The 15,841-nt window shown below is 38.6% G+C and overlaps 1 protein-coding gene across 1 annotated transcript in view; it reads left to right on the plus strand.

Annotated features, from left to right (window-relative positions):
- The first annotated feature begins 8,043 nt into the window (after window positions 1-8,043).
- LOC140159973 (uncharacterized) overlaps window positions 8,044-15,841 on the plus strand; it is a 161,872-nt gene continuing 154,074 nt past the window's right edge. Inside the window, exon 1 of the mRNA XM_072183240.1 lies at window positions 8,044-8,316. Within this exon, the coding sequence (XP_072039341.1) occupies window positions 8,179-8,316 (138 nt within the window). The 5' untranslated portion in view covers window positions 8,044-8,178. The remainder of the gene's footprint in view (window positions 8,317-15,841) is intronic.

Here is a 15,841-nt window from a genome sequence, read left to right on the forward strand (position 1 = left end):
ATTTTTTCAGGGTAGGCCTATATTGGTTTAATGAAGTACAATTTAATCATGTAAAAAAAGGAATTATAAAAATTCAGTGAGGGCGTCTTCCTCAGCAAATGTTATAATATGGCTTTAAATATACAGTATTTGAATTGTCATGGTTACCAACGAATCCAAAGAAATGCACCACAAAATAATGCACAATTTATTTCTGAACTTAATTGCAGAATGAGTTCAACAGCTGTTAATTATGACTGATGTGTACTGTCACCCGGCGGCAATATTTTCCGTAGTTAACATTTGAATAGGAGAAAGTTCCTTACCCAACTCTAACCTAATCCTAACCATAACACAATCCAAATAGGATTGTGCGGGACACCACGTATGCAGTTGCTTAAACGGGCTCCCTATTCAAATGTTAATTACGGAAAAATAATTCGCGAACCGGCGGTCAATTTAAATAAAATTGTAATTTCTTGAGCTTGCATCATTATTTCCGATTCTCGCATATGTCTTAGATTGCAAGATATTCCAGTGATTCGTGTTACAAGTACTTGGCATGTCAGAGGATGATTTAAGCACTTCCCAGCAAGTCTTGCGGTTAGCACAGCTGTGTGAGTGAACATGACACCACTGCCCGGTGTGCCCGCCCACTGCATACACACGTGCATGGTTAAATTTGAATTTGGACAGATATATTTACAATAAAAACACCTTCAAAAAGTTGGTCGATTTCACATTTTATGTTATCTACAGAAGGTGTGAATTATCCTTCATGCATACATCACTTTAGATCTGAAATCGACCAAGAAATAATGACACACGGGCAATTCTACAACAACATCTTTTGCACAGAGTTCAATGGGATTTGAAAAGTAAAGTGGCAGTTGAAACTCTAGTGCAGGCCTTCTCAACTGGCGGCGCGCGCGCCACTTGTGGCGCTTGGAGTCAATCGAAGTGGCGCATGAAGTGGCGCAGGGTAATTTTAATAATTTTTTCACATAAATCTTGAACAAAAAAGAGGTGAAAATACCCAATCTGGGCCTTTAAAAAACCTTAAAATCCATGAGCTTCCGGGGGCACTGTCCCCTGGACCCCCATAAAGCACCACTGCTCCTTAACCGCTATGCATAAGCGCTACCTCGCAGAGTCCTTCCTTGACATGTTGGCACTTCATGACCACTAAAATTTTCCAGTTGGCACTTCAAATAAACTAGTTGAGAAGGCCTGCTCTAGTGATAACACTTTTACAGTGCATGATGGGGCTTCCTTAAATCATCCTCTGTTGGCATGTGAACACGTCGCAAAAAATAATTACCCCTCCCCGTTTAATAACCCCCGAGATAATAACTCAACATCTATGCATCACATGGTAAAAAAAACTTAAGTAGCAAAAGGAAACCAGGCTTTGTTCTGCACATTTTGATGCCTCATTTATGGACCAAAATTTGTTGTCATGGATGTTGCTTTTGTTGATAGAGTGCCTGATGGGGCCTGGTCATCACCGGTCATCTTTGACCATCAGTCATGTAGAGAACGTAGTGCATGCGTGGTGCACTGCACTGGTTAGAGTACACTCTTAAAACAAAATGTTCAGAAGGGGACTTACCAGGTATCTCTTCAATTTTACAAGGGTTCTCTTCAAAAATGGCCTTTTAAACGGGCATTTCGTGATCCACAGCTGCATCATCCCCCCACTTTTCTCAAAAAAAAGTTGAGATTTTGATATCACTGGAAACCTCTGGCTACATAATGTTTATGTACAAAAAAATGTCTTGCAGATTGATTCGTTTAGTAAAGATATCATGAAATTTGAATTTCGTTCTGGTATACCAGAACGAAATTACAACACATTGTCTATGGAGCAGTGTAATAAGGGAAATGAAATATATAGCAAAAACTTATTTAATGTATATAAAGCGCAGCTTTCTCCTGCGCATTTTGATACCTCTTTTGTTGCTCTACGATATCATTTGGTCGAGTTATGGGCGCTTGAGTGGCTTCAAGTCGGATTTTGAAAGTTGCACTTAGCTCCTATTCAAGCCAAATGCGTTCGTCGTGTACACACACACACACACACCCACACCGACAAAGATGTGCTCTGTTTACTTAACCATGAACTTTACTTTATTTTACTCTTTCGACTTCCAACTTCAATACTTGCTACCCTTTACTTATCTCTGACTTATCTCATGAACTCTTTCTGCTGACATCTCAATACTTGGTGTGCCCACCATCACACACACTCATTTGAATTTGGCAGACAAAAGCAATGGTCATTTATTGGTTACAGTACAACGCATTTGGCTTGAATAGGAGCTAAGTGCAACTTTTAAAATCCGACTTGAAGCCACTCAGGCGCCCATAACTCGACTAAATGATATCGTAGAGCAACAAAAGAGGTATCAAAATGCGCAGGAGAAAGTTGCGCTTTATATACATTAAATAAATTTTTGCTATATATTTCAGTTCCCGATATATCTGACCATCTATAATCGTTTCGATACTTTATTGGTTGAGTTTATAATATAAGACGAAAGAAATTTGAACAAATCGAAGCGTAGCATGAAAATCACAAAAATGAACTTTGCTGACAGGAGGACTCGAACCAACGACCTCGGTATTACTAGTCACCGCGCTCTACCACTGAGCAGAGAAGATCTATGACAGCATCTAGTGGCGAGGACCTATGCAGTGTTCGACTGTGACATGCCGCAAACTTGAGGGCGATCGCCCGTTTTTTAAACGGTGATTCAATTACTTCACGGCAATTAATATTTTTACGTAAGAAATTTGTGAAGTAAAGAACCCTACAAGCTGATTTGCTCGACAAATAAATACAAAGACGAAAGAAATTTGAACAAATCGAAGCATAGCATGAAAATCACAAAAATGAACTGAAAAATGAAAGTGTATTTGTTTATTTATTTATTTATTTATTATATTTTGAAAGACTTAATTTATTTCAATTTATGATCAATTTGACGGGTCAATTATTGTGTGTCATTATTATTGTGTTACTTGTCATGTCATATTAAAGAGCTTAATTTTAATACAATCAAGTATGGGATGAAATCAAAACTCGACCGCCGGTTGACCTGAAGTTACCGGCGGTTGAACCGCGTTCCATTGTTTGGCACAAAAGAAACCGGCTCTAACCTGATGGAACCGCCCAGAACCCGCGGTCGACCGCCGGTCGAGTTTTCATTTCATCCCTAATAGGCCCTATGGGTCGTTTGTGCTGGCACAGATCCTGCATGGGTGCTGGAAAACATTGATTTTTGAGATACCCTGCTCTCCCACGCACAAGTCCCACAACAGATACTTTCTTATAACTGGGAGTATCTATAGGAACACTATAAATTTAGCTTTGCAAGATACAAGATAATTTTATTTCCCATAATTCACAACAAATCACACAAGTATAAATTTAATTTTAAAAATAAACAAAGGCAATATCAAACAAAACGAATTATGGAGGGAATGACCAGAAGGCCAGAGGAAGTCACCCCCTTTAACAAAGAAATGTTACCAGTGGGAGCACGTGTGGCCGAGTGGATAAGGCGCCCGACTCATAATCCATAGGTTGTGAGTTCGAGCCCCGCTCGTGCCAACGTGTTGTGTCCTTGGGCAAGGCACTTTATCCTCATTGCCTACTGGGGGATGTGGTTGGGTTGGATTGGATGTTTGTATAGTTGTTTGTTTCAATGTTGCAATATTGGCGCTGATTAAGCTGCTGCCTGCAAATTGCATTGTGTGTGTTTAGGTGTGTTTATTGTACAATTCTAGCAATTTGACCTGCGGGTCACCATTAGAGTTTGAAATTTAAAAAAACCCTTCCTACCATTAAAAAAAGTACAAAACAAACAAACAAACGAGAAACCCAATGCTCAAGAATATTTTGAGATCAAGTCACGTTTATATATATTTCGGAAATGTTCCACTGAATTGACCGTTTTTATTGAGTTTGGCAATGAATTCCATAATATTGGACCAGCAGTACGAATGGCATGGTCAGTAAATGTTTTATTGTTCTTCATTAAGTTGAATTTACTAGCGTTTCTCGTTTGGTAATTATGAATATTGGAACGTAGTGTAAAGTCATCATATACGTCGCGTCCGGTAGCCTAATTCAGTGTACTTGTATATAAATACCCCCAATTCAAGCTTGTAGGTGTCGGCAAGAGTTAAAATATTGTATTTTGGTAAATAAGGGAGCAGTATGGCTTCTGTAATGACTATTTGCTATTGCCCTCAGCCCATTTCTGTAATTTCATAATGTTATCTAAGTATGTTTTACACGTATCCCCCAAATCAATACAGAGAATACATAATACGATCAGGTAGGCCTACATAAAATTTGAGTTTGTTCATAACTCCAATTGCCCAACCAATTTTGTTTTAAATTTGCCGAATAGTTTTAAATCACTTGTTGAGTAACGGGTTCGTCCAATACTTTTAGGGACTTTTAGATTGTATTTTGAACCAAGGTCGGTACTTTTTGGCCAACATTTTTAATTTTTGTCCACGAGGAACCCCCGCCCGGGAGGCACTATGCATTTTGAATGAGAGCGATCAATGCGTAATAGACATCTGATCGGAAATTGACTATTAACTTAAATTGAGATTGGCTTTTTACCAAAATTTGTTTGATCTGTTTGTACTTCTTCCGCTTCCGCGTCATCAAGTCCTTCACACTCCAATTCAAGCTCTTTGACAACCGCTACCGTGATGTTGCAAAGTCGGAGCCGAAAGCGTATAGCCTACAGCGCATTCATAATTTTCCATCGGCAACAGCAGATCGCCTCAGCAGCCAATCAGAGACAAATGCATTTCAACGCTTAAAATACGCTCTCGTCAAAAGTTTACTATCGTAGTTCACCTGTTGGCAGTTTTGTATATTATATTAGCCTCTCAATTTCAATTAGCAATTTTCGCTTGACAAAACCAGTAATTTTACTTACTGTAATATTTCGTCCTAAACGTCGGAGGACTTCATCAGATGTGACCATCTGATCCACTTTCCCGGGAAACTGACTTCCGGTTGTGATTGGTCTTGTCTCCAGACTTTAAAAGTGGGTCATATACGTGACTTAGGAAATAAGTGCCTTCCTCTCTATTCATAGTCTTTGTCCCCCTCTTTCTGATCTCCATCGCTTCTCGTACTTCTCTGGATCTTCTGACATGCTCTTTGCCAAGTATCTTGGAGTCCTCCCAGTTGACGACATGATTTGCCCTAGCGACGTGATCAGATATGACTGACTTTGTTTGTTCTTGTTCTGATGCCCTTCGTTCTGACCGAATGAACTTTTTCTCATTCGCTTTCTTAACCTCCGCGTGATGTTCCGCTAGCCTAATCCCGAACAAACGAGAAGTCTCACCAACATAAATAAGATCGTAATTTTGGCAGCCGATCTCATAAATACAATTGCCTGTCTTTAGCTTGTCTCTCTTGTCCTTTGGGTGGACCAGTATCTTTGTGAGGGTTTGATGGGGCTTCATTGCAGTGTCTACTTGGTGCTTTTTGACATTTCTTTGAACTCGTTCAAAAATTCCTTTAACATAAGCAGTCCAAGAGAACGCCAAATATGGATCAGGAGTATTACATAATAATACCCTGCTATGACAATAGCTGCACTAGGTTAATCGTATAATCTCCTTATGTGGTTAGCATGGCTGGGCCAGGAAATCCACAAGGTCAGCCAATGTATGTACATGTATTCGGTACATGTGCCATATTTTACTATGGGTGATAAATTTCTGGTTTGTTTTATTTCAAAACGCAACAGTCGATATTCTAAAGCTTGGTCCAAATCCAAGAGAAGAACCAACTCTAGTAATTTATGTGGTTTCAAATTATATCGGCCGTTGCCTTTTTGATAGAAATGGTGTTTGTTGATGTGCACAGTTTCCCATTAGATCATAACATGCTGTTGTACATCCAAGGTCAAAGGTCTTTTAATCCATATTTGGCGTTGTTCTGGGACTGATAAGGGATCACTACTACCATCCCCTTGCTTTTGTCCTCATCCTTATGGTCTTTCTTTGCGCTAGGTTTACATTTTAGATTTTAGTTGCATATTTGCTTTCACTTGATCCACTGGCCATTTAGGATAGCCATAGTTTTTAAGGGCTCCACGCACATGTTTTTCTTTATTCACTCTATCCGCTTCTTCCGTGACCACGCTGTAGATACGGTCAAATAGAGTTCGGACTACACCCATTTTCTGATGGAGGGGGTGTTCTGAATTAAAACTGAGATATTTTTTTATCTTTCCCAATTAAAACTGAGATATTGATCAGTATGGGTTGGTTTCCTGTATAACAAGAGCTTTACCGAACCGTCAGGTTTCCGAACAATAAGCGTGTCGAGAAATGATATTTGCCCTTCTTTCACTTCCTCGTACACTGTCTGTTTTGTCAACTTGGTTTAGATGATCATGATGATCAGTTAAATTTCGGACTACCTCTGTTTTTATGATTTCGAGCACGTCATCCACATAACGATGCCAATACCGTGGCTTACAATCAATCGGGGCAGTCGTGATTGCTTTCTGTTCCAGAAATTCCATAAAGAAATTCGCTATGATGGGGTTTGCTAGAAAAGGGCCTTGCCCTTTTCTTTTCCTTTGCCCTCCTGATTTTCTCTTTCATTTTTTGTCAGAGGGCACTTTTTCTTTCATTTTTGTCAGGGGCACTCTGCCCCCTGCCCCCCCCCCCGCTGGCTACGCTACTGCACTCCACTTAGGTCCTCCGCTAATTTTTTCGAATTTTTAACGACGGTGGTGTTCCGTGGTACCGACCAAAGGATAGGGTTTCCTTGCTGTGGATTTTCATAGTGCAATAAAGTGCAATATTTCTCACACCTACCTAGAAATTAATATGCATGTTTTCACCGTGGCAAATAGTTTCACAATTCTTTACTTATAGAGCACAAGCGAAACGGAGAACGCTTCAAAAGAAATATGCCGCTGTTGAATATCCCTGTGTTTAGGGTCTTTGGTTCAACCAACACTGGAAGTACTCACCCGGAAAAAAGATCGCGTAAACGCGTGGTTTGGCATGTAGCTAGAATAAACTTTCTATTCAATGGCAGCAAGCAAGGCGAATAGATATGAACTTGACCTGATAAGTTCGAACTCGGTGAAGTATAGTATAATACAAAAATAACAGTCCTATTAAAATCTAAAATAAATTGGATAACAAGCTAGTTAAAATTCGAAAATAAGTTTTGAAACACTTCAACGCCAGTTTTACGCAACCAATAATATGGAACTCAAAATTGAACCCATTCCGACTTTTATAGGTTGTGCGCAAAGTTGTGTAAACGTGATGAACAAATTTCAATATTTTGTCAACCATGCATATCATGGTTGATGGAAAAATTAAAGGATCCTAGTTTAATAGGCCTTCATGTATTGTTGACATTTTTCAAAAATAGCAAATTGATCAGCCTATAGTAGTAATGTTCACGTATACAGGCACTATAATTGTATTACCGAGTACTAAAGTACTATGACACCGTGAAAAACCTCCTTGGTTGGTACCATGAAAACAGAACGCAAGCAAACCAGGATTTTGAATATGATCCATTTATATTTTTATATTTATATTTTTGAATATGTTTGGTGTATATTACAAATTAATTCCACCCATGGTGTTTTCCTAAGCCTGTTTAGAATGTTTTATTTAGGTGCTCCATTAATGTGTGTCAAAAATCCCCCCAATGTCGCTTACCCCCCCCCTTTTTTTTTTGGCTTGCCCAAAAACTCTTGCCCCGTATAGACCCTCACTCTAAAATTTCGATAATTTGATTGGTATTGTTTGATGGAACAATTAGCTACAATATTTAGTGTATCATAGCCAATCAAAGTTAAAATTTGTTGAGATAGCAAAAATTTATACGTGAACTTGACAAGCGAAATTGCATCAGTACATTTCAATAAAAGGGACACGGAACAAAGACCTTTTGAAATAAAGACAGGCTCTTCTGTTATTGTTCATTGGGCATTGACTTATTATACACACACCTTAAGTAACAGATTGTGCACTGAACTTAAAGCACGGGTTCCGTGTACCTGTCAGACATTTTATCAGTTTGTACTATACATAGGATAGAATTGCCTGTTTCTGAGTTTTTACGTTTGTTTTATTGCCCTTCCAATCTGGATATATAGACGTTCTTCAGATCCCGCAATGGGGATCGTGATCGGAGATTACAAGTTCTTTTTGGTGTTGTTGGTGACTCTGATAACCGTGTCACATGGGTCTCATTATCTTGGGGGTACCATTCATTGGTACAGAGAACCAATGGACTCGACAAGTCAATATCCGGTAAGTTTCGCTATACGGTCCGTAAATAAGGTTCCAGTCCGAACGGTGCGGTTAGTGAAGGCCTATGACTAGTATCTAACCTTAGAACTAGCGGACTAAGCTATAGGACTGAATCCATACACGCAGTGCACCAATAATGTATTGCGTCCGGGAAGCTTATTTTCCTGAACCATTTGGGGGGGGGGGCCTAATACACCTAATCGTTAGGGTTTGGGTTAGCGTATTCCAGCGTTCGAAATAGGGCCGATCAGCCGGCCATTGGCCTGTAACTTTTTGGCCGGGCCGGCTGGAAACTTTCATGACTAGCTGTCTAGTTGCCGGCCAGGCTGGCCGGTAACTTTTTAAGCTCAAAGTATTTTAAACATGATTCGTAAATAATGCATTGTCTATCTGTCATTATTTATTAAATCACTTACGAAGCACGGTACAAAATAAATTTAATAGTTTCAATTCGAACAAAATCAGTCCCGATCTTGCTAGAACTAGAACCATTTCAACGGTTCAACCACCGCTTCTACGTTTATTCTGTGCATTTTATATAGTACCAAGCCCGGGGTACCAAGTTACCAACGTATTTCGTCATAGTAACGAGATTTTGAACAGCCTGCGTACGAGTCGGACTCTACAGTACAGTCTCTGATATCAGTAATATGGATCATAATTTAATTATGTAAGAAGTTTACGGGGGAGGGGGCGTACTTGATTTACATTTTGACATAGTGTGCCGCGGGGACTCTGAAACTTCTACCCGTATTTTTGGATTTTTTAACCTAAAAAATGCGGCTGATTCGACCGTTTTTGACCATCTTATTTCCCAAATCTGGACCCATGTTTGATTTTTTTACCTAAAAACGGCTGATTAAACAGTTTTTGACAAATTTTTCTCAAATCAGGACCTTGCATGTTCAGGGATTTTTTTTTTCAAATCGGGACCCATGTTTAAGTTCAGACTCCCAAACTACCCGTAGTAGTAGCCTACACGTCCCTAAAGTACCTATTCAGAATTATAATTATACACTTAAGTTCATTTTAAATACCATGACAAATAATTCCTTGGTTTAAAACGTCACTACCCAGCAAATAAAAAACGTTTTGGACATTATTCGCAAAAGGTTAGAATAGGTTGCCAGAAAACGTTTAAATGTCGGGTTATATAAAGGTTATATAACCTTTTCATGACATTCATAAACATTTTTTGATAACTTGTTTGCAGAAAATATTTCCAATAACATTTTGAAAACATTTTAGAAATATTTTTGTTGTGTGTTTTCATACTTAATATATAACTTTATATAACCCAACATTTAATGTTATTAAAACGTTTTTACCAAACCCCAAAATATAACCTGTTTAAAACGTTTTAAAAACGTTTTGTGTTTGTTGTGTACTGAACTTGCTGTAACTTGACGGAAATATGTTGATAAAAAAATGTGTCCCAGCTTATAATTTCCCGTTTCAAAACTCTAAACAGTTTTGGCCGGTAACTTTTCACTCGGGCCTGTAACTTTTCAGAGTTACAGAGCCGGCTGGCCTGTAACTTTTTGAGGCATATTTCGAACACTGGCGTATTCCCGGAGCGTATTGCAGACCATTTATGCTTGCAGAAAATAAATACGCGTCCGGGAAGCGTAGCCTACTTATTTGCGCAACCATAATGTGTCGGCAAAAATGTCTCCTGCCCCCCCCCCCCCTGGAATCCCCACCCCAGGTGTTTTACAAACACCACCCTGCTAATAATAGGGATAGCTAGAGATCAAAGTTTGATCCTCGCCGTAGTAAATGAATGATGTATCTATAATGGTATCACAGGCAAGTTGCTGATGTTTTAGGCCTACCCCTGGTATGTAACGCCAGCAAAATTGGGCCAGAATAATGCTCACAAAAAGTCCAGGCACGCCACTAGAAATGATGAACTGCAAACTGTTTCAGTTGGGCCTTATATTGAACAAATTGTCCACCAAATTGTCCACGTGTAAAAATTGTCCACCAAATGCCTTCATTGGGCGCTCATTTTGTAAAATTTTCAAAAGACTGAGGCACCTCAGACACCCCCTGCAAATAACCTTTCTTTTTATAGCTGCACTACCACTAGTAACTTTTGATGAACAGTGATAAATCAATAATTGATACTATTTTTACTAGCATCTCAAGTCAAAGCCGCCGCCGACCGGGTTGTGTTTCCTGCTTCATGTACTTGTTATGGTTCAGTATTTTATCAGATTCAAGATTGTTGTATAATAAACTTCGTATAATTTATGGAATTCAGTTCAAATCTTCAACTTCATTCACATGATAGCATGATAGCTATCATGAACAGCCTTGGGATTCTTTGCACCAATGCGGCATATAACCCTAATATTTACTTTTCACCCGTTTCACCATAATTCCATGATCAACATTATATTATCAATCATTATAACAAACAAATTATGTCCGTAATCTAGCTTACGAATTATGCAGCGAGCAGGCAAATAATATGCGGGAGTAAATTTGGACGACAAACTGGCAACTGGTACTGTGCAACTTCCGCTCAACACTAGAGGTCATGAAAATGTCAAAAGTGAAACTAAAACAGGGGCGGAAGCGCGTACGCTTCTCGCCAAAAAGATCACATAAAACGTTTTTACATTCAGAAAACATTTTTGAAAACTTAATGCAAAACATTCTAACAGTAACATAATGTTATATGTTGGCAATATTTTGCAATAATATATGTACATTTCTTTTAAATGTTGCTGTTGTTCATAATAAAACATTTTTAAAATGTTTTCATGACCTTTATATAACCCGGCATATAAATATTATTAAATATAAAACGTTTTGACCAAAACCAAAACGCGTTAATAACACGTTTATTTGCTTGGAGCCTGGCTGTATTTCTAAATATTACAAATAGGCCTAGTGCCTATGTCAAAAAATCAGGTTTGAAGAATATTAACCAATTTCATAAGATCGTGTGGCTTTAATGTGTCTTTATACCAATTACGTGAAGTGTAACAAATTTTGCTTTCAATATTAGTCGACAAAAGAACTTGAACCACAGAAGCTCACAGAATAGCGCAAAACCATTGAACGAACGACTGAAACTGTTTAAAACAAGTCACCCGAATCGTATGCATTTGCTATCTCTATCTTATGTGGACACATTTTGCCGAGTTATAGGCATAGTCATGGATAAATATATGCATATTATTATTATTATTATTATTATTATTATTATTATTATTATTATTAGTGTTATTATTATTATTATTATTATTATTATTACAAATGTATTATTATTATTAGTGTTATTATATTAGTGTTAGTAGTAGTGTTAGTAGTAGTAGTAGGTAGTGTTAGTAGTGTTAGTAGTAGTAGTAGTAGTAGTAGTAGTAGTAGTAGTAGTAGTAGTAGTAGTAGTAGTAGTAGTAGTAGTAGTAGTACTAGTTTAGGCCTACTACTACTACTACTACTACTACTATAGTAGTAGTAGTAGTAGTAGTAGTAGTAGTAGTAGTAGTAGTAGTAGTAGTAGTAGTAGTAGTAGTAGTAGTAGTAGGAGTAGTAGTAGTAGTAGTAGTAGTAGTAGTAGTAGTAGTAGTAGTAGTAGTAGTAGTAGTAGTAGTTGTAGCAGTAGTAGTAGACAATAAAAATAATACGTATACTGTAACTTTATTGCGACTAATACAAACATCTTATTTATTGAATACTCGCGATAAACATCTGCATAATTTCGAATTCAAATACATGCGGTAATCATGATTTTAAAATAACAAATTTTATTTCTCAAAAATGGACTATGGCATAGTGTAACTAGCGCAGTGTCGAACTGAAGAAGTGTTTTCTAGATCCACATATAAAGTCTTTTCTATAGAGTGCCGATGATATTGCATTTTAAAGAAGCAGACTTTTTAATAAACATTAATAGAGGGGCAGCCATAAGATCAATATAAGACATTTTTTGTTACAAGCAATCAACCAGTTGGAATCACATCATCATGAGGTATACACATTAGCGTATGGGGTGCTCCGTTGCAATTTTGGATATTTTGGGGTCAAAATTTGTATAAGGAGGCTATCATTTTGCGCCCCCTGTTTCGGCAACAAAATTTGTATGCCCCACCACCGATACACCTTGTATTGAAATCAGTTGAATAAAATAAACACACTATCTGTGGTCATCATCTTGTGAATCCCTACATTTTGGCCATCAAACATTTTATGCCCCCCCCCTATTTTTCTTTCCAAAATGTATGACCCCCCCCCGTATATTTGGGACCCCTCCGAAGAAAATGACAGCCCCCTAAAAACAAAGTGGCCGCCAAATTCATTGAATTAGGAAAGAAAACAAGGTACACCAACTTGATGTGGGGAAACAAGTAAAATACAGACTAGACAATATGCAGGGGGGGGGGGGCAAACCAGCAAATGTAGGCATAGGAAGTAGGTAAAGTTCGATAGCCAAAATAACAGTTCCAAGGCTCACAAAAGTGCTAAACCTGCAAAAACAACAAGGATCAATGATGTAAATCACTGTGCACATAAACAGACTCGGTAAGCAGAGAGGAGGGCACATACCTCTTAAGTCACGTCGTCTACGATCCACTTTTGAAGTCTGCAAAAGAGACTAAGCAGCTCCGGAAACCACTCAAACTTGTTTCCCGGGAAAGTGGATCAGAATAATGATGATGACCATATCAGTCATCATGGTCATACCTGATGAAGTCCTCCGACGAGTAGGACGAAATATTGTAATGAGTACCAAATATTCACTTGGTTTTGTCAAACTAAAATCCAAAATGTCTATTTACTGAACAAACCTGATGAATCTATTCAACGAAGTTAGACTCGGTAAACCAAACAACCAATGTAGGTACAAAAACAGGCAAAGTTCGATGGCCAAAAATTGCCAATTTCAGAGCCCACAGAAGTGTCAGCAAAACAGTACAAAAGTAATCTGGAGCAGACAAACAAAACCAGACGGACAAAAAACAACCGACGTTTCGAGCAGATAAACTGCTCTTCTTCAGGGACAGACAACAAAATATAAACGCAAACAATGAAAACTACATGCTGTAGTTTAAAAACAAATTGAAGTCAAAAACTGAAGGCAAGTTCAAATAGAACTCAGTAGCAAACAAGATAAGCTCAGAGCAAAATAAGCATGTCTTACCTCAATGAAGCACGCTACCTTGACGAGGCGAGGATAGTGCGGAACTTTGCCTGTTTTTGTACCTACATTGGTTGTTTGGTTTACCGAGTCTGTTTATGTGCACAGTGATTTATTATTATTCCATCATCTTTATTCAAGCAATTTAAACATACAAATTTAAAAGAATAAAGAAACCAACAAACATCCAAGACAACTGGGGCCTTTACTGACCACCAGGCATGGCGTGAACGAAATACAAATTACACATACACAATCATTAAAACACCTAAAAAAGATACAAAAAATATAAATTGATTCTTGTTGTTTTTGCAGGTTTAGCACTTTTGTGAGCCTTGGAACTGGGAATTTTTGGCTATCGAACTTTACCTACTTCCTATGCCTACATTTGCTGGTTTTGCCCCCTCCCCCCTGCATATTGTCTAGTCTGTATTTTACTTGTTTCCGCACATCAAGTTGGTGTACCTTGCTCGTTTTCTTTCCTGTTGTTCATATTCAAGATATCCTCTTGTATCATTTATTGATCCTTAATTGTCAGGAGCAAGATTTTGTTTTCAATTCTCTGATGCACCGGTAGCCAAGTATAGTTCGCGTATGGGTGTTATGTGATCATGGTTGCTGATGCGGGCAACCACTCATGCATCAGCGTTTTAGCATAGAAAGGTCTTTGTCAGGAAGACCGTACAAGACTAGCATTACAACTGTCCAAGTCTAGAAGTTACCGTCACATACACCAGTCCTGTACAATGATTTTATAAAGTCGATAATATATTATCGACTTACATCACATGGGCGCAGCCATTTGCAGTTGGCACCAGGATGTCTGGCATGTGGCTTGAAGCTCTGCGGTTGGTCTTCCTGTAGTTTTCAATGGCAAGATAGGAATTGTGGTCATTTTTCTGATTAGAAAATTGTATTTTTTGCTAATTTAAAACAATATTACAGAAAATTCTCTCGATAACTTTTTTAATCTCTCGACAGAGATTTTACAAATATTGTTTTGTGCATTGTATGTGAAATTTTGAATCACCCAGTGCTCAGACTTTTTGCCGTAAGCGGTTTATCAAAAAGTCATGATTCATTTTCAAAATTCTCCTATTCATTTGTGTGTGCAGCTGAAAATCATCCAGCCATCTGACAATGGGTGGTCTGCTAATGGCTGCCTCCATGAGCTCTACTCGATAATATATTATCGACTATATAAAATCATTGTACAGGACTGTACACGAGCTTAGTTCCGCACTATCCTCGTCAACATGGTCAAGGTAGCGACGCAACTTTCCGATCTTGGCCCTTTTGCAAATGTTGTTGACGTGGTTGGATATGGTTAAAGTGTGTCATCCAAGATCACACCAAGGTATCGTATCGGACCAAGGCAGAGGACAAAACGGGGGAGCCGCAAGCATTTATGTCATTCAGATGTAATTTATTTGTGAACTGGGAGGACACATGCAATGCCTTATTGTCATTGAGCATCAATTTGTTTTCTACCATCTTTTCTAATCTATTCTTGCCAATAATACACTGTCGCGATCTTGGGGCTTCATCATGATTTAGAGCTGCGTGTCATCGGCATAGGTGATGCTGAGAGATTGTGGTGTGCATCAATAATGTCTTGCAGCGGGCCCGTATAATGACATAAACGTAACTGGTCGTACGACAGATCCCTGGGGCATTCCCCAGTCAAGAGTATATAATCAAGAGTTGAGAGTGATGCTACATACCCAATGATGACAGACTGTTTCCTGTTTTGGAGATATGACGCGAACCACTGCAATGCTGATCCACAAATGCCATAACGCTCTTTCAGCCGCCTCAGTGCACTCGCTTGTATAATGTTTGAATGTTTCCATGTTCCAGTGTTTGATGCCAGAGGATGATTTAAGGAAGCCCCATCATGCACTGTAAAAGTGTTATCACTAGAGTTTCAACTGCCACTTTACTTTTCAAATCCCATTGAACTCTGTGCAAAAGATGTTGTTTTAGAATTGCCCGTGTGTCGTTATTACTTGGTCGATTTCAGATCTAAAGTGATGTATGCATGAAGGATAATTCACACCTTCTGTAGATAACATAAAATGTGAAATCGACTGGCATTTTGAATGTGTATTTATTGTAAATATATCAGTCCAAATTCAAATTTAACCATGCACGTGTGTATGCAGTGGGCGGGCAGTGGTGTCATGTTCACTCACACAGCTGTGCTAACCGCAAGACTTGCTGGGAAGTGCTTAAATCATCCTCTGGTTTGATGCGTAAGCCTCTTCCTCTGTTTGTAAGATGGAAGAGTCCCGGGGGAAGAGTCAATTATACCAAAGGCGGCTGAAAGTTCTAAAAGTACAAGCACCGCTTCTTGGTGTTCGTCTACTGCTT

Source organism: Amphiura filiformis, chromosome 9, assembly GCF_039555335.1.
Source record: "Amphiura filiformis chromosome 9, Afil_fr2py, whole genome shotgun sequence".
Taxonomy (NCBI): domain Eukaryota; kingdom Metazoa; phylum Echinodermata; class Ophiuroidea; order Amphilepidida; family Amphiuridae; genus Amphiura; species Amphiura filiformis.